Source organism: Microcaecilia unicolor, chromosome 1, assembly GCF_901765095.1.
Source record: "Microcaecilia unicolor chromosome 1, aMicUni1.1, whole genome shotgun sequence".
NCBI lineage: Eukaryota > Metazoa > Chordata > Amphibia > Gymnophiona > Siphonopidae > Microcaecilia > Microcaecilia unicolor.
The window spans coordinates 617483423-617503726 of record NC_044031.1 but is presented as its reverse complement, the minus strand read 5'-3'; the positions used below and the strand labels follow the sequence as shown (position 1 = coordinate 617503726).

Sequence of the window (20304 nt, the reverse complement as noted above, 5' to 3'; positions counted from 1 at the left end):
GTTAAGGTTTGCTAAATGCAAAGCCCATGCACCATGCCCAAGACAGGGAGACATTTACCACATGGGCAACCGCAATACATGCACCTGAAGACAGCGTGGGTGCACCTGTGCTACCTGCTGGTGCATGCAAAGTGGCAGCCTCAGTGCTGTCCACACTGTCCAAGCATAGATGAAGCAACAGTGGCAGAGGTGCAGCCTCCCGAACCTTCCCTAGCACAGTTCCCCCTCCCATCTGATCCTACCTAGTGTAAGCACTCCCTCCTTCTAACCCCCCAGCACACTCTGACACATCTCCCAGCCCCCCCCCCCCCAAAACAAACACCTCTTGTTTAAGGTTTTGAGTATAGGGGGCAAGTCTATAAAGTTTGCTCAAATGAACTGTGCTGAGCATAAATTCTATAAGTTTTGGGGTGGCCAGATTCCATGATAGAATAGAGTGCAAGCCGGCATTTGCCCACTATCACTCAGGCCCTATAAAAGGTGGGCATAAATTTGTGTGTATAAATATTGCTCTTTAGAATATAACTTCTATAAGGTACGAGTGTGCATCTACCTATGAATGTGAGACACTATGCACCCTGCACGCTCACATTCTAGATACCACTGAGCTTACCCATCACACTTGTGCACATGAATGTAACATTCACAATGCATAACTGATAATATTCTATCATTTTGGTGCACAAATAGTGCTTTCATTTAGGTGCTAAGTTTTACAGAATTAGGGGGATAGTGTTTAAAGCTATTCATGGCTTGGCTCAGCCTATTCAGGAAGCTGTTTAAAAATTCATATCCCAAAGAGAGAATTGCGCTCTAAGGATATACAGAATTTAGACCTCCCATCAGCTAAAGAATTTAGGTTAGTAAGAACACAAGTACAGTGTTTTTCTGGCACAGTCCTAGGACTTTGGAACAAGCATCCTGCAGACTTAAAGAATTTGCATGATTATATGACTTTTTGTAAACAGTTGAAAACTTGGATTTTAAAAGATTATTATTGTTCCTTATTCTAAGAGAGAGGTTCCCAAACCTGTCCTTGGGGGAGTCCCAGCCAGTCAGATTTTCTGAATATACATGAGATAGATTAATTGATCCACATTTATAACTAACTTCCGCAAATCATTGAAGACACATCTCTTCAACAAGGCCTACAAAGAGAACCCATAGCCTTACAAAACTACCTCACTAATTCACCCAGTTATTAAAGTCCACCTTCTATCCTACCTAACACCTCCCTTCTCTCTTCCCTTACCTAATCTTTGTACAATACTAATTGTATCTGATAACATGGAATGATTATGTCATAACCAAACTCTGTAAGCCACATTGAGCCTGCAAATAGGTGGGAAAATGTGGGCTACAAATGCAATAAATAAATAAATAAATATCCTACTTTAACCAAAGCAAGTTACAATCAAGCATACATAACTTAAAAAGAAAAACTCAAATACATAAAACCATATCAGTCATCATCTGAATTTTCATATTTGGGTCCAATCAATAAATTTCATCTTCCCAGAAAAGCCTTCACAAAACAGTGTGCTTTTAAATACTTTTTAAACTGCTAAATGTTTACACAAAGTCTTAAATGTTCTTAAATACATAAGATCTACATACCAAGGAGGCAGTGTATGCAAATGTAACTCATGAATATTCATTATGGACATCCTGAAAATCTGACTGGCTGGGGTTTCTCCAGGACAAGTTTGGGAATCACTGAACCCACTTTATCCAGCTCAGAGGTGTCCAACCTCAGCTCTCGCCAGGTCAGATTTTCGAGTTTTCCCCAATGAATATGCATGAGATCTAGTTGCATATAATAGAGGCAGTGCATGCAACTAGATCTCATGCATATTAATTGGGGGAATCCTGAAAACATGACTGGATTGCGGCCTTCGAGGATCGAGGTTTGACAACCCTGATCTAGCTCCTGGCATCAAAATCGTGTCAATGACACCTAGTGGTAGTACCAAAGACTACACCTAGAGATCATCAATGCCATTTTGACACCTAGTCATACATAGAGGGAGACCACACTCGTTCCATTTCACTAGACTACCGAGGGGGGGGGGGGGGGAATCTGCTGAGGGATCTGATGCTGGGAGGTTTTGATTGAGATGCTGGGAGGGGGTGGATTACTGTCACCACAGTTGCATCTATTATTGAATAGTTCAGGCAGCAGCCATGCTACCAGACTGCTGATAGCATGGCTGAACTTAACACTAGCTTTTGGGATACTTGCACCAGAGGCTAGAAGGCTGACAAAATAATACCACTGTATGTACTGATTAAAAAAGCTATTAATAACAATTTAGAAACAAACTTTCCCCCTCCCCCTAACAGCACTATAAGCAAAGAAAAATTATCCAAAATTTAAAAACAAATTTGAAATACAGACAAAATAAGAATAAGCAAAAAAGATAGTATTCATAAAGGCCTACATTTAGTAGCTCCTATAAAATTTTGACTGGTGCTATATTTTACCACCCCTGTCTGCAGAGCTTAGAGAACTCTCGTATCATGCACACTCACTTCAAGGAACAGTGCTATATATATTGAGTTATGGTTACGCTTAAATTAAACGGTCAACAATCAAGTCATACATAATTGATATTATCTTCCAATGACTAGATGAAGAGGGCAGAGCTTTGGGAAGCTAGTCACCAATCTGTTAAGTGTAGTAAAAGCATTTTAATCTACAACTGGGTTGCTGACCTTTGTATTTTATAAAAAAAAAAGGCTTCATATCATGAACCTTTTCAAATCTAATTCAAAATGCACTAAAGAGTCTATTTCCCTGACCCCCCACAACATATTCAACATGCGAGACAAAATATTAAAACAGCAAAAGTTATTAAGAATAAGAAACCAAAATCTTGACTGCATAAGTCTTTAAGCACCCTTGATTCAAAACTTGGGGAAAACCCCCTTTTGCAAAAATAGCAGTCATAAGTTGTCCAGGATAAGTGTCCAGGAACAAAGGAACGAATTCTGCAGACCAGGAACATAAATACAAAGAGCGGCACTAGCCAAGAGGATAGGGTGAACACAACAGTTTATCAAGAATGACCTGATCCCCAGGCACTAAGGCTAGGGGGAGAGCAGGCACTGGAGAAACCTGATCCCCGGGCACAGAGGCAAGGGGGAGAGCAGGTACTGTTTGGTCCACTGAAGAATATAAAGTCAATGCTCAAGTGGAGCACTTTGATGTGGAGCACTATATATAATTATTATTTTCATATTATTATTATTTTGTCAACATAGTAAACAAAAGCCAATAAATAATTCTCTAACAATGACTGAAAAATTGAAAATAACTGATGTGATAAAAAGCAACTCGGGTCATTCCATACCACGGACAAAAAGAAACTGAGGCAGGAAGGCTGAGTGTACAGTATATATAGTGGCTATTGGTGGCGGGAAGGCAGGGACATGTGCAGAGAGCTCTGTTTGAGTTTTTTGTGCTTTAGAAAGGCCGGGTCAGTGATGTCACTGGGGCGTTACTTCAGCTGTGTAGCTAAATGATCACTGTCCATGCAGAACAGATCCATCTTGTCATGATATGCTGCTGTAGACCAGGTGAGGGGCGTGACAAAACCAAAAAGAGTTTGCACCAGCTCCAACTAATTCAGAATGCTACGGCATGACCAATAGATTGCAAGTGTCTACCCATTCCACTCCACAGAGAAATTAATTGTCCACTAAAACAAAGTTAAGTGGTGAGACTCAAATAACTGAAAATCACTCTTAAAAAGATCTTACATAAAAAAAAATATAGCATCTATGCAGAGCAGAACACATTTATACAGGTCAGTGGCTTAATAAACACTTTTCATTCCAACAATGAAAAAGCAAAAAAAAAAAAAAAAGCTGCCTTCATGCTCTACTCAAGAAATACTGACAATGATGTCATATCTACTTAGAGCAATGACGCCAGATCTATCTATCTATCTATCTATCTATCTATCTATCTATCTATCTATCTATCTATCTATCTATATATATATATATAGAGAGAGAGAGAGAGAGAGAGATGTGTGTGTGTGCCCACTATAAAATAAAATATAAAAATGAATGTCATAAAGATGCACTGGTACATATATACATGAAACAGTGAAATCATTATGTACTATTCAAAAGGTTGAGGGTAACTTTGAAAACGGACTTGGACCAGCAAAATCCAATAATAACAAATCAAGTTAAAAACTACTCCAAGCTGACGATAAACAGTGGGCTTACCAGAAATAGGTATCTTAAAAAGAAAGATTAAAAGGAAACATACAAAATAGCATCTGTATAAAACAAATCGCATCGCTAGCAGCAATGATGCTTGCTAAACGCCGCTCTCAACAGTAGAGAAAAGTTCATCTGCTCGCACTACTCTTAAAACAGCTGACGCTGACGTCAGCTTGAAAACAGCACCGAAAAGTTGACATAAAAATTAAAACTGAAATAAAAAATTGAAATAAAATATGAAACTAAAAGGGGTTATTTCTTAAAATACATATATAATGGTTTTATAAAAAATATATGTATCATAAAAGAGTAAATATATCACTGAAATGTATTCTAATATACATGCATAAATGGGGCAAAATACACACAGAAAAAATTATATATAAATCTGAAAACCTACCTAAAAAGTATATATTACAAATTGCATTATGTGTTAATAAACCACCAGAGAAAGGAATGTATAAAATGCATTTAAAGATGAAGATATATATTTGTCCATTCTCCCTAAACAAAAAGAGAGACAAAGAATGCACAATATATACTATTTGTACCAGATCAGTGTTTCATAAAATTACTATACAAAACTTCTGAGGAGGCACATGGGATGGGAGAACTACAAAAAAGAACAGAGGTCAACTTCAGTATTTAACCCATTGGGTGTAAAAGTATTTAGTGTATATATCAAACTTTGTTCCTCACCTAAAAGTCTGATGTTGACATCTCCTCCTCGCCATGTTAGCTCTAATTTCTTAACCACAAAAAACTTTATATCATCTATTGAATTATCCTTCTCATACCAGTGTGTGACTAAAGGTGTACTTTGTATATTTCTTCCTATGTAACTTCTAGGCTCAGTTATTCAAGTTTTGATTGCCCTTTTGGTTTTCCTCACATAGAGTAATTTACAAGGATAAATAATAATATATATTACAAACAATGTGTTGCAATCCGAAAAGTGGTGTATTCGAATGACTCTACTTGTAGAAGGATGACAAAAGATGTTATAGTTAAAACAATGTCTACACACGGAGCATCTCCCACACACTGTAAAGCCTTTTGCACTAGGTCTCATAACCTGAGGATCTGGGAGAGCTGAGGGAACTTTTTCAAATTCTGGTTGCGTGAATATGCAACCACTGGTTGTTTCTTTTGAAAACATTCATATGTTCCCAATGTTTCTTGATAATTCTCCTAATATTACCTGCAAATTTTGAAAATCTTTATTGTACATACCAAATCAGGTTTAGGTTTGTCAGTAGTGCCACTCAGAAGCATTTGTCTTTTTCTTTTGCTTTGAATAAACAGTCATCAATACATTTCCGAGGGTACCCCGTGTGTAAATCTACTGGACATCTAACTTGATTGTTCATGAAAATCACGAAAATCTGTGCATAATCTTCACAACCTTAAAAATTGCGAGAATGGTAAGTTTTCTTTTGAAGTTTGATTGTGAAAACTAGTGAAATGTAAATAATTATTTTTATGAGTAGGTTTTCTGTATATTGTAGTTTTAACGCAATATGCAGTTTTTTAAATTAAAATGTCTAAGAAAGGAATCTATCACGATAATGCATATTGCAGTGTAAATTAGGATTTCTTGTGTTCAACCAAAGAAACAGAATTTATTGATGTCACCTCTCCACAACAAAAAAATATTGTCTGTGTAACGTTTATAAAAATTTGATCTGTTGAATATGAATGATCTTACAAAAACCACCTTTCGAATTCTGCCACATACAAATTAGTAATATCTGGGGCCATAGCTGACCCCATTCCTGTACCTCTAATTTGTTGAAAGAATGTTCCACAAAAAAACAAAATAGTTTTGCGTCAATGCTATTGTGACCAAAGTCAATATGAAATGGTTTAGAATACATCACATCTCTGTTCTTTTTATAAGGGCTTCCAATTGAGGGATGTCTGTCAGTGGAGTACCGAGGGCGGAGCGGTGGGGGTGGTCCGCCCCAGGTGCACGCTGCAGGAGGGGTGCAGTGAGCAGCCGCGTGGCTGTTGGCTACTCTGGTTCCCTGCTTCCTCTGCTGTTATTTCCTGTTCTGGGGCAGAGGAAGCAGGGAACCAGTGGAGTCGACAGCCGCGCGGCTGCTCCCAGCAGGTAAGAAGAATGCACCTGGAGGGTGGGGGTTTGGAGGTGATGCGCAGGAGGGACGACACGGCACCGAGGGGAGGGGGATGCTGCAACGGGGGGGGGGGGGGGGGGGTTGTCATTGCACCCAGGGTGGGTTTTATGCTGCTGTACCCGGAATGGGACGGACGACACTGCACCCGGGGGGGGGGGGGGGGGGGGGGGTGAACAGCGGCGATCCACCCCGGGTGGCAGCCAACCAAGAAATACCACTGATGTCCGTATATAGAGCGTCTATATCTAGTGTGACCATGATTGTATCATTCAAGTCTCCATCAAATTCCTCTAGCCATTTTATCATCTATGAAGAATCTCATATATATGATTCAATAGATGGGGCAAAGGGTCTTATAAAAACTAATCAACAAATTTGGAAAGTGGCTCCAAAACACAGCCATAACTTAAAATAATTGGACAACCGGGAGGATTCTCTAATGCTTTGTGTACTTTTGGTAGCCTATAAATGGTGGGTATTAAAGGAAATTTTACAATGAGGAAATCTCTTTCTTTTAATGTAATGTACCCTGCACTGTACACTGAATTAACTACCTGTGCAATCTCAGTTTTAAGCTGTTCGGTTGGATCCTCTTTCAATTCAATATAACGTGAAGGGGCATAATTGAACGGGGCGCCCAAGTTTTCCTGGGGCCGTCCTCGCAGTACGGCTCCGTAAAGGGGCGGGGAAACCCGTATTATTGAAACAAGATGGGTGGTCACCTTTCGTTTCGATAATACGGTTGGGGTCCCCAAATCTACATTTAGGTCGACCTTAGAGATGGCCGTCCTTAGAAATGGTCGTCCCCAGTTTTTGGCGATAATGGAAACAGAGGACGCCCATCTCAGAAACGACCAAATCCAAGCCATTTGGTCGTGGGAGGAGCCAGCATTTGTAGTGCTCTGGTCCCTCTCACATGCCAGGACACCAACCGGGCACCCTAGGGAGCACTGCAGTGGACTTCAGAAATTGCTCCCAGGTGCATAGCTCCCTTACCTTGTGTGCTGAGCCCCCCAAAAACCCACTCCCCACAACTGTACAACACTACCATAGCCCTAAGGGGTGAAGGTGGCACCTACATGTGGGTACAGTGGGTTTCTGGTGGGTTTTGAAGGGCTCACATTTACCACCACAAGTGTAACAGGTAGGGGGGGGAATGGGCCTGGGTCCGCCTGCCTGAAGTGCACTGCACCCACTAAAACTGCTCCAGGGACCTGCATACTGCTGTCATGGAGCTGGGTATGACATTTGAGGCTGGCAAAAAAAGTTTTTAAAGTTTTTTTGAGGGTGGCAGGGGGTTAGTGACCACTGGAGGAGTCAGGGGAGGTCATCCCCGATTCCCTCTGGTGGCCATCTGGTCGGTTCAGGCACTTTTTTGAGGCTTGGTCGTGAAAAAAAATGGACCAAGTAAAGTCGGCCAAGTGCTCGTCAGAGACACCTTTCTTTTTTCCATTATCGGCCGAGGACGCCATCTCTTAATCACACCCCAGTCCCGCCTTCGCTACTGTGCCGACATGCCCCCATGAACTTCAGTCGTGCCTGAAACGGAAAGCAGTTGGGGACGCCCAAAATCGGCTTTCGATTATGCTGATTTGGGCAACCCTGAGAGAAGGACGCCTATCTCCCGATTTGTGTCGAAAGATGGGCGCCCTTCTCTTTCGATTATGCCCCTGAAAGTGTATAAAAATCTCTACAATCAACACTTTTGGTTTCTTCTTCTTAATCAGTTATTTGTAATATATCTGTAATTGTTATTTCACATTGCACATGTATTTGTTGTAGATCAGTGAAATGATTCAGTGTACCCATCTATAATAGTTTCCTTAAACTTGAGAGCATACTCCATGCTCATCTTGTCCTCTAAGCAATGTATGCAATTTTATCTACTTGTCATCTCATAATTACAAAACATATTATTACATAAAATATTTAATGATCCAAATGCAGTGTTTCAATTTTTCCTGTTTATAGACAGTACTTTCTTGCACTATCAACTTTTATTTTTATGTTTCTGGACCTTTTATTTCTGCTGTATCAAAGGCCATGCAACAAAACTAATAAGATCCCATTTTATTGGACTAATATAATTTCCTCACTAGCTTTTACTACTACTTACTAAACATGTCTATACTGCTAATGGACATATGCAGTGCTGTACAGTCAGGTAAAGCAGAGCAGTTCTCTTCTCCATGGATCTTACAATCCAGTTGAGACATATAAATAAGTGATTTCTACAAATTCTTTGGCAAAAGTATCATAGTAGGTGCAAGCAGGATTAGAAAACAAATCATATGTTTTATATTTAAAAGCAGTCTCAAAGAGGTGAAAACAATGTAACACTCAAGAAATATAGTTTAGTCCAAGAAAACAGCCTCTCCTTACCTCTCTACCCTCATCTCCCCCTACATTCCTACCCGGAACCTCCGTTCTCAAGACAAATCCCTCCTTTCAGTACCCTTCTCCACCACCACCAACTCCAGGCTCTGCCCTTTCTGCTTCGCCTCACCCCATGCCTAGAATACACTCCCTGAGCCCATACGCCAGGCCCCCTCCCTGCCCATCTTCAAAGCCTTGCTCAAAGCCCACCTCTTCAATGTCGCCTTCGGCACCTAACCACCATACCTCTTTTCAGGAAATCTAGACTGCCCCAACTTGACATTTTGCCCATTAGATTGTAAGCTCCTTGGAGCTGGGACTGTCCTTTTTTGTTAATCTGTACAGCGCTGCATAACCCTAGTAGCACTCTAGAAATGTTAAGTAGTAGTAGTCCAAGAAAACAGTACCACCTTAGGTAGTGTTTTTGTTTACTGAGCTTTATTTCCATTCATGCAATTAGACTAGCACAACCCACTATTTGTAGGATAAGCAGTATAAAATGTTTTGTACATTTTTGGGATCTTGCCAGGTATTTGTGACCTGGATTGGCCACTGTTGGAAGCAGGATGGTGGACTTGATGGACCTTTGGTCTGTCCCAGTATGGCAATACTTATGTACTTATAACCTCTCTGAATGCTACAGGAAGCATAGGAGAGGTCCAGTAAGAGCACAGCCACTGAGGAAAAACTGAAAGTTGAATAATCTACAGATTTTCGAGTGTTTTCATGCACATTGGGAAAGAAAGGAGCATTCACCATCACTAGGAAAAGGAACCAAATCCCCAAGAAGAGGCAAAATGGCCAGAGGAGTCGGGAGTAGGGTGGTGACTATAAGGACAAAAGCCCCATTTCATCATAGGGGGATGCAGGTGACCATAGTCCCAGGATGAGTGAAAGGAGGTCACTGGTGCTGACCATAGCCACAGCACTGAGGAGGGGAGGGGCTATTGGGAGAGGCTGGAAGTGATCATAACCCCAGGATTGGGTTAAAGAAAGTTGAAAATTGCTATAGCCATAGGATGGAGGCACAGAATCACTGAAGGAGTCTAGTGGTGATCATAGTGCAGGATGAAAGAAGGCCACTTAATGAGGGTAGATGACCATAGACACGGGGTCATTAGATGAGATTGGAAGAGGCTCTAGCTGCAGAATGAGGGAAAGAGATCACTAGAAGAGGTTGGCGATGACTCTCCAGCTCTAAAATGTGTGAGTTGGGGGGGGGGGGGGTACGGCGGTGAACAGGGCATCACTGAAAGAGATTGGTAGTGACCAGATTGGGAGGGAGATCAATGGTTAAAGGAGAGGACGGGGGGGAGGGAGGGGAGGAGGTGGTGACGACCAAGACAGTGGTATTAAAACGAGAAGTGGACAAACTCGAGGAGGGAAAGTCCATATAAAATTATTAGCCAGGTATACTTAAGAAAGCTACTGCCCATTCCTGGAAGTTAGCTGTGCGGAACCGAAGTGCTTTTCTGGAGAGAGAGAGCGCTGACAGCTGTGGCCCCCTGCTGTCATCAACAGGGCGTTATGCCCAACCTCGGGACTGTCACATGCCGCAACTCCCTGTCCCTTCTTCTCACCTGGCCCTGGTGGTCGATATAATAGAAATATTCTCGAATACTGGGCTCAGGGCTCTGGCCCTGCTCGTAGCTCAAAGGCCGAACCGGGCTCTGGAGGAGGGAGCGCCAGGACCCCCGCAGCAGCAAAGCCACCCGTAGCATAACGTGAAGAGCCGCCGGAGACCTGCAGAAAATCCCACCGGAACCTTCCTGACCGGCCTCGGTTGCTACGGGGAGCGCGTCACTGGCAACACCAGACCAGGCAAGGGCAGGGAGCCGGAAGGGGTGGAGTGTACACCTTGAGAACAAAAGACGTTACGAGGGAAGGAGGTTGCAAAAACCTGGAGTCGAAGAGAACCTATCTAACCCGTTATATGAGCTGAAGCCAGTAGGCGGGGCTTGCCGCGGTTTTGGTACACCCGGCCAAAACAATAGCACAGGATTTGTACAGCGCTGCGTAACCCTAGTAGCGCTCTAGAAATGTTAAGTAGTAGTAGTAGGATTAGAAATAAGGGTCTACTGCCTAAACGTGGTCCATCTATAAAAAGTCAAAATGCTGTTCCTGTTGGATAGACAGTGCCTTAAAAGGTGGAGAACAAAGTAAAAAAAAACAAAAACATTTTTTAACTTTTTTTTTATTTATTTGAAAGCTTCCCATGTCTAGATATAAATATCATGAATAAAAATTGAATATCACTAAGCTTAAAAAAATATTGCAGCTGATAGTAAAAGCAGTTATGAACTCTGTATTTTGTGCTCATTCTACACTGTTCTATACAATACAGATGGCCAAATTTTAGTGAGGATATCCGGTTTCCTGATGGGTTCATCTTAACTGTTGTAATCTGCCATGGGAAGTCTGGTGTTATGATTATTCAGTCTCTCTAGTAGTAATAAACAATATTAAGTGGAGGAGTGGCCTAGTGGTTAACCTGGTGGACTTTGGTCCTGGGGAACTACTGGGTTCAATTCCCATTGCAGGCACAGGCAGCTCCCTGTGACTCTGTCCAAGTCACTTAACCCTCCATTGCCCCAGGTACAAATAAGTACCTGTATATAATATGTGGACCTGGCAGTGGTGGTGGCGTGGCGTGGCGTGGCGTGGCGTGGCGTGGCGGGGGGGGGGGGGAGAGGGAGGGAAAGCAAGTGACACCAGACCTTGTAGGCAGGGAGGGAGGGCGAATGACACTGCACCTTGCAGGAGTGGGGGAGGAAGGGCAGGTGACACTGGACTTGTGAGCAAGGAGGGAGGGAGAGTGACCCCGACTCTGTGGGGGGAAAGAGAGAGGAAGAGTGACACTGAACTTGTGGGGGAGGGAGGGAGGGGTGACACTGGACGTGGTGGAGAGATGGAGGGAAAGTGACACTGGACCTTATGAGGGGAGAGGGAGGGAGAGTGACACTGTATCTTGTAGGGAGGGAGGGAGAGGGAGTGACACTGGACCTTGCAAGGGGGGGGGGGGGGGAGAGAAAGTAAGGGAGGGAGAGCAACATCAAATCTTGCTGGTGAGAGCAACTCTGGATTTTGCTGGGGGGCGGTAGAAGGACAGAGAGAGAAATGCTGCACCTATGAATGGGGAGGGAAAAGGTTAAAGAGATGCCACATCACAGGGGATAAGGAGAGAAATGCCAGACCATGGGGGAGGGGGAGAGGGAAGCAAGAGCTTGGATGAGGAGCTGGGGAAGAGAGAGTGCAAGAAACTGGACCTGCTGGGGAGAAGAGAGAAACAGATGAGGGGGTGGGAGAGAAAGATGGGATGCGTGGGGGGGCAGATTGGGAAAGATGCTGTATCATGGGAGGGGGAGAGCGAGATGCAGTACCATGGGAAGGGGGCAGGGAAGAGAAGAGGGAGAGATGCTGGCCCTGCAGTGGGAGAACAGGAGAAAGAAGGGGGAGAAGCGAGACGGGGAGGGATGAGTACACAGATGGCAGATACTGAACATACCACTACTACTTATCATTTCTAAAGCGCTACTAGATGTACGCAGCGCTGTACACTTGAACATAAAGAGATAGTCCCTGCTCGACAGAACTTACAATCTAATTAGGACAGACAAACAAGTGCAATTTAACATATTTATAAATGATCTGGAAATCGAAATGACAAGTGAGGTGGTTAAATTTTCAGATGACACAAAACTATTCAAGTTGTTAAAACCCATGCGGACTGTGAAAAATTGCAGGAAGACCTTAGGAAACTGGAAGACTGGGCATCCAAATGGCAGATAAAATTTAATGTGAACAAATACAAAGTTATATACATTGGGGAAAAGATAACAAGAGAAACTCAACACTATGGTTTTCCCTGAAACCGTATTGAAAATCATTCAGTACACTACGGCTCCTAACAAATTCCTGTAACTGTCTTAAAATTGCTTTTTCAATAATTTTGGCCAAAAATGGTAGCACAGAAATAGGCCTTTAACATTTCAGATTTGCGTTTCCCACTCCCTTCTTCAATAATGGTTTTACAGTCACAAATTTCAAACTTTCTGGTAAATATTTCTCAGATAACGATTTGTTAATTATTTTACCCAAAGATGGCACTATCATCTCAGACAATGGACAAAACAATATAGATGAACAAGTATCAGAATGAGAACAAGTAGGAGTTAAGGATGCTACAACTTCAGGTATATCAGAAACATTAACAAAAGCAAACTCACTCCAAAAACTCATCGGAGAATGTGAGTTAACATTATCTTCTATTGCAATTAACTGCATCCCTTTCACATACACCTTTTCATGCAGCCAATCACCATAAATCTAAAGTGTCAGATTCACATCACAAACTTTCTCAGTTCCACCATTAACCAAAAAAGTAACCCTTTGGAATAACTCAGATTGATTTAAAGCCATTTTTATCTTATCTTGGTAATACAAATTTCCAGTCTGTTCACAGAGAGCCTTGTACTCAGTCAGTCTTAAAACATAAGAGTCACGGTCATCAATACGTCACGTTTTTTCCCCCACATTTGTTCAGCTTTCCATACACCACAACTCACCTCCTTCAAAGCAGAATTAAATCACATTTCTTTCATACATCCTTGTTTCAAAACTACACATTTCTCAGGCGCAACAACATCCAAAGACTCCAACAAAGATGCATTCCAGCCATCCACCATCTCTATCAAAGACATATCATTTGTCACAATCAATCTCTGTTTCCATTCTGTTTTCAACACAAACAAATCAAACTGGGGCCTTTTCCTCATTTTCAACGAGGTCTCATTATGCATTCTGGATTCCACTCTAAATCGAAAATCCAGATGGAGTATGAGCTGGAAAAAATGCAAGGAAAAGGATGGGAGGGGAAGTGGCAGAGAGGACACAGAAGAGAAGGGGGTGTGAAAGGGGGATGGAGGAAAAGAGAAGGATGAGAAGCAAAATGGAAGGATTGAACTGACATGAGGAGGACAACAGGGGTACCTACTTACTACTACTTATAATTTCTAAAGCGCTACTAGACGTACGCAGTGCTGTACACTTGAACATGAAGAGACAGTCCCTGCTCGACAGAGCTTACAATCTAATTAGGACAGACAAACAGGACAAACTAGAGATAAGGGAATATTAAAGTGAGGATGATAAAATAAGGGTTCTGAATAAGTGAATAAGGGTTAGGAGTTAAAAGCAGCATCAAAAAGGTGGGCTTTTAGCTTAGATTTGAAGACAGCCAGAGATGGAGCCTGACGTACCGGCTCAGGAAGTCTGTTCCAGGCGTATGGTGCAGCAAGATAAAAGGAACAGAGGCTGGAGTTAGCAGTGGAGGAGAAGGGTGCAGATAAGAGAGATTTACCCAGTGAACGGAGTTCCCGGGGAGGAATGTAGGGAGAGATGAGAGTGGAGAGGTACTGAGGAGCTGCAGCGTGAATGCACTTATAGGTCAATAAGAGGAGTTTGAACTGTATGCGGAAACGGATAGGAAGCCAGTGAAGTGACTTGAGGAGAGGGCTAATATGAGCATAACGACACTGGCGGAATATTAATCGTGCAGCAGAAGTTTGAACAGATTGAAGAGGAGAGAGATGGCTAAGTGGGAGACCTGTGAGAAGCAAGTTGCAATAGTCTAAGCGAGAGGTGATAAGAGTGTGGATGAGGGTTCTGGTAGTGTGCTCAGAAAGGAACGGGCAAATTTTGGTGACATTATAGAGAAAGAAACAACAGGTTTTAGCAGTCTGTTGAATATGTGCAGAGAAGGAGAGGGAGGAGTCAAAGATGACCCCAAGGTTACGAGCTGATGAGACAGGAAGGATGAGAGTGTTATCCACAGAAATAGAGAATGGGGGAGGAGGAGAGGTTGGTTTAGGGGGAAAGATGAGAAGCTCAGTCTTGGTTATGTTTAGTTTCAGATGGCGCAGAATGGGAATAGGGACAAGGAGGTGCTGGTCAGGACAGAGAGGGAATGACAGTGGACATGGGGAAAGAAAAAAGTCAAATAGGAGATACCAGAAAGCAGTAGATAGATGGGACTGGGGGAGGAAGGGAGGAGCAAAAGATGGGATGGGGAGGGAGGATGGAGCAGTAGATTGATGGGACTGAGGGGAAGGGAGGAAGTAAGGAGCAGAAGATGGATGAGCTTGGGGGTGGGGGGAAGGAAGGAGCAGAAGATGGATGGGAAGGGGAAGTGGGGGCTGAGAGAAGGAGCAAAAGATGGAAGGAGAGGGGAAAGGAGCAGGAGGAGATGGATGGGGTATGGGTAGAGGATAGGGGAACAGAGTAGATGAGGCTAATATGTGTTGGGGGGGGGGGATGGAGTAGGAGATGGGGCTAGGGGATGTGGGTAGAAGGAGGGGATCAGAACAGAAGATGGATAGGGCTAGGGCAGTGGGTGGATAGAAACATGACTGGGGAAGGAGAAAAGAGCAGGGAATTATGGATAAGAGAGATGGAGTGGGAATTTGAGGAAGCAGTGAATACTTGGCAATTTTAGATATGAATGGGAGGTGTATTGATGGGAAAATGAGTGAGGGTGTGAAATGAGGGTTATGAGAAGAAAGGCAAGAAAAGGGGATGATGTGGGGAAAGGTTGAGACATAATGTGAATGACATGGAAGATTTGAGAGAGGATGAGAGGCACTGAAAAGGGATGGGGATTTCGGAGAGGGATATGGCTCTCTGAAGGGGTTGAGTGATGGTGGAAATGGGGTTAAAAAGATGATGAAAGAGGAGGGGGTGTATTATATTTCCTCAAAACCTTCTTCAGATGAATTATCAGGGATTGGTGTTCAAAATCAAATAATGAAGATCTTTTGGGCATGTCTGAATTATTAGTCATCTTTATCAGATACTACTGAGAGAGCTACTTTAGCAGTTTCATTTGTTTTCGAACAAGACTTGAATGCTGTGATGCGACTCTACTTCCGTGATTCTAAGGCTCTAATTTGTGGGAAGAGAATATGGATCTATCCAGATGTGACAAAACAGACTCAAGAAAGAAGAAAATGATTTTTAGTTATGAGATCTGAAACTTTAGCGAAGGGTGCTACATATTTGTTAGTCTATCCTTGCAAATGTATAGTGAAATACTTGGGGATCAGATATGTGTACCCCCCCCCCCCCCCGGAACAGCTGAGGACTTTTCTTGACATGAAAAAGCTGGTCTGGTCACTGGAACTGTTTAGCCGTTTTGTTGGGATTATAGTAGAAGGGCGAGGGAATTATGCTAAGCCTGCATCTTTAACTATTTTCTTTTATATTTGGGTCTCCTTATCCTTTCTTAGCACAATCCTCAAGGTTATAGTGGACTGCTAGGACTGATTTATAATTATACTTTCATATATTTTTTGGGTGCTTTCAAAAAATGTCCTGTCTGTATTGCTCATTCAAGTGTTTAACTTGTAAAAATTTGTAAAAAATTAATTTAAAAAATGGCGAAAGAGATGCCATTGGGCATGGGGTACAGGGTAAGAGATATAAGAATGGCCTTGGAGGCAAGGGAATGAAGGAGAGACAGGGATGGAGCTGGGGACTGATAGGGTGATGAGATCCAGTGGAGGGTAGATGAGCACTAAGAGGATGGGAATGGGGGCTAAGGAAATGGGGGGGAAATTGGGAGAGATAGGAGCAATGGGAGCAGGGCCGTGCCTAGGGTCTCTGGTGCCCCCTGCAAACTATCGGTTGGCGCCCCCCCCCCCCCCCCCCCCCCGTCCAGCAGAGCAGGAACAGAAGGGAGCAGGCAAGTAAGCTGGACCTCAGGAAAAAATAGCACTGTAACATAGTAACATAGTAGATGACTGCAGAAAAAGACCTGCATGTCCATCTAGTCTGCCCAAGATAAACTCATATCTTGAATTTGTACCTGTCTTTTTCAGGGCACAGACCGTATAAGTCTGCCCAGCAGTATTTCCTATCCCTCATTGATAAGTCTCTGACAAGTTTAGCAATTTCATTAAAGCAAAATGTATTTTCACATATCACATCCTATCCAAGGAGAATGTTTTATATATGTCACCCGTCTGTGGTAAAACTTCACACAGTATCAAAATACCTCTAATAAGTAGTCGTGCCAGCCGAGGAAACTAACTGTGCTCAGCTCACAAGAGACAGAGTGAACATAAAATAAAACTTCATCCTTAAAAGATAATATCGGATGAATGCATGAAGGTGAATATGAATTCCTGTGAATGTAATCAATTTGATTTACAATAAATCCAGATACTACTCCCTCATATATATAACAAAAAATTATTTAAGTGGAATGGAATTATTTGACTGTACTGGTAAACAGAAAGAAATACTCTATTGCATTCTAATCTCCTTTGCACCAAAGGATATAATTCAGATCAAACATTTATCTCTGATCAACTATCTCAGATCAAATATTTATTTCAGATCAAATATTAAGGTTTCCTTGCTTACAGTCACTTAAATCTACCTAGCCTTTATATAGCTTACAGGATTTAAACACTCTTAAACTGAAATTCACCCTTTTCTATTCTTCATAAACTTCAAGTAATCCTGAAATATTCAGATCCTTTTCTCACTAGAGAAACTTCAATCGCCACCAATCTCTTTTCACTTATATTTTCTCATTTACCACAATCAGGCACTCTTTTATAACTTCAGTCAACAAACACAGGAAGTCACAGCTGGATGTCTCTCTTGGCAAAGGACAGCTCTCACTCTGTTCACTTCCCGGGCAGATTTCTTAACAGAAGCTGATCATCCAATCAGAGAGCTCTATTTGAATGCAGATTAACATAAGACACTCATGGGAATGTTTAGTGAAAAACACTGGACTAATTTGCATATGATTTAAACAAATCTGAGCATATGACAACCAAGTACAGACTCCCAGCACCTGAATTCTGCAATTAGATTTAAGGCAACTACTTTTAAAACTTATTTTTAGCACTTTTAAAATTTCAGGTTCTCTTTAATTTGAATGCTGTTTCAAGCTCTGAAACTCACCCTGACTGAGGAGCTAGCCCCAAACCGAAGCATAAATAGCAATCTGGTTGTATTCTCACGTAACTTGAAGAGCGTGCCTGCCTCAATTAATACTGCTCCTTTGCATGAAAAGGGGCGGGCAGTGGAGATAGGAGAATCACAAGTTCAGGTGAAAGATTTTGCAAGTGAGCAGACAGACGGCAGGGCAGTGGCGCCCCTCGAAGGCAAGCGGTGCTTACCTCGCTTACCGCATCAGCACGGCCCTGAATGGGAGTGCTGGAGAGGGAATGAAAGGGTGGTGGTAAAAGCTAGTAGGTAGATGAGAAGTGAAACAGAGACTAAGGTGAGAGAAAGGGGGATAAACAAAGAGGAGAAAAAAGGGGAGGAGGAAACATGAAATGAAAGGTCACTGCTAGACAGATGTAGAGAAGGAAGAAGCCAAAAGAAGAAATGGAAAATCCATCTTAGAAAAGAATTTAGAGAAGACTGACACATGGAAAAGAGATTGGGACCAGCCCAATTAGAAAAAAAAAAGTGATCAGAAAACAAAGGTAAAAAAGAAAAATATTTTTATTTAATACTTTTTAAGGACTGAGATATGCCTGCTTTGTGAAATGTACATATTTTCTATTTTTGAATACAGGAGAAAATACATTTCTGTTTTCCTTTTACCAGTGTTTGCACTGCTTACAGAGTCCGGCTTTCTTGCGGGAGATCTCTATTTCAGTTTTTCTGTGGTTCCCTGTTTTGAATAGTGATAACAACCACAGAGGTGGAGGAACAGATGACCACTATGAATAGTCCAGAAGGGAAAAGAGGGAGAGTAGTGGAAGGGTCTTCCAACATAGGACACTAACATGCAGGTAATTGTTCAAGAGGCTTTACTGCCAATTACCTATGTGATAGTCTCCTATGTTGGAAGATCCTTTCACTACTCTCCCTCTTTTCCCTATTTTGTATCATGTGAGGGTCTGTCCATGTTCTGCATGTGCAACTTAGGTGAAGGATTCTGCTAGCGTGTAGTGTTTGTGTAGGAATGTGTAACAATCCAGATTGTTCCAGTTTCCCAGTAGCAGGTATATTGGTGCTCTAGGGCTTATAGCACTATCCTTTCATAGGTAGGATAGGGCTGTTATGTTTTCTGTATAGGTTTTGAGTGTCTTTTTTTCAGGGTTTTGTATTATTTTATACAGTGTCTGGCTCTGGCCCTATTTGAAAGCAGGTTCGGGGGCAAACAAAAACCTGTCTGCTTTAAGCATTTGCTGTTTCTGAGGTGGTGGTGATCACAATTTGAATATTTTTGAATGATGAGTTGTAAGGGGTATAAAGCACTTAAGCAGCTAGGATACCTGCATCAGACACAGTACTTTCTTAAATAGGTTCATCCTAGCCAGTTAAGTGCTGAATATCACACAAGCTATGTTTTATCCAGCCGCGTATGCCTGAATATTCAGTGCCAGTGCATGGACATGGCTTGGCATTGACTATCCGGGAGTAAAGTCAGGAGTGGTGAGCAAAACACTAACTGCCGTCAGCTGAATATTGGGTCCAATATGTCTGCTAGAGAGGGGTTATATTGCTCATACTGAGATGAAACCAGAATCAGATTTTATTTTGTAGTTTATTTTGAAGTTCAAGCTTCTACTAACCTACAAATGCACTCAATCTGCAGCCCCTCACTACCTCTCTACCCTCATCTCCCTTTACGCTCCTACCCGTAACCTCCGCTCACAGGACAAATCCCTCCTCTCAGTACCCTTCTCCACCACCGCCAACTCCAGACTCCGCCCTTTCTGCCTTGCCTCACCCTATGTGTGGAATAAACTCCCTGAGCCCATACGCCAAGCCCCCTCCCTACCCATCTTCAAATCCTTGCTCAAAGCCCATCTCTTCAATGTCGCTTTCGGCACCTAACCATTGTACCTCTATCCAGGAAATCTAGACTGCCTCAATCTTGATTGACTGCACTTTTTGTCCTTTAGATTGTAAGCTCCTTTGAGCAGGGACTGTCCTTCTTTGTTAATTGTACAACGCTGCGCAACCCTGGTAGCGCTTTAGAAATGTTAAATAGTAGTAGTAGTGAATCCCGGTTCAGTTCTGCACACACTGTGGATGCAGAATATATGCTTTTATTCAACACTGTGACAATGATGAGGCATGGGTCGGTAATTTTTTTATATTAGAGTTCCAGGCAACATAATTTAATTCAGATACTTTTTGTTAAGTATAGCCAGTGTTGGCAGTTTTTGTTTGTTTGTTTGTTTGTTTTGTGTACCTTGGGAATATAAGTTGCATTCTATTTTTCCTGGGGCAACTGCCTGACTAGTGTTTAGAGTGAGAGGACCTACTCATCCTCCTTCCTAATCAGAGTTTTGGATGCTTTGAGGGAGTATCACCTCATCCCTTGCCTCAGGTAGCAGACTGTCATGATCTGCCCTGGGGGTAAGTTCTGTCACTGGAGGGGAGCCAAGATGAAAAAAGTTATGCCAAAAGGGAAGGGGCATGGTAAGTGCTGCCCGTAAGGGGTGGGATGATGGGATGAAAAAGTGCTGCCTGTGGATGGTAAAGAAGGAGAAAGAACTGGTATTTGGAGAAAGTGAAC

The 20304-nt window shown here is 42.4% G+C and overlaps 1 protein-coding gene across 1 annotated transcript in view; it reads right to left on the bottom strand.

Annotated features, from left to right (window-relative positions):
- The window catches only part of LOC115460477 (UPF0598 protein C8orf82 homolog), a 93807-nt gene extending 83232 nt beyond the window's left edge, over positions 1-10575 (bottom strand). The window contains exon 1 of the mRNA XM_030190241.1: positions 10331-10575. Coding sequence (XP_030046101.1) covers positions 10331-10471 — 141 coding nt within the window. The 5' untranslated portion in view covers positions 10472-10575. The remainder of the gene's footprint in view (positions 1-10330) is intronic.
- Positions 10576-20304: the final 9729 nt, after the last annotated feature.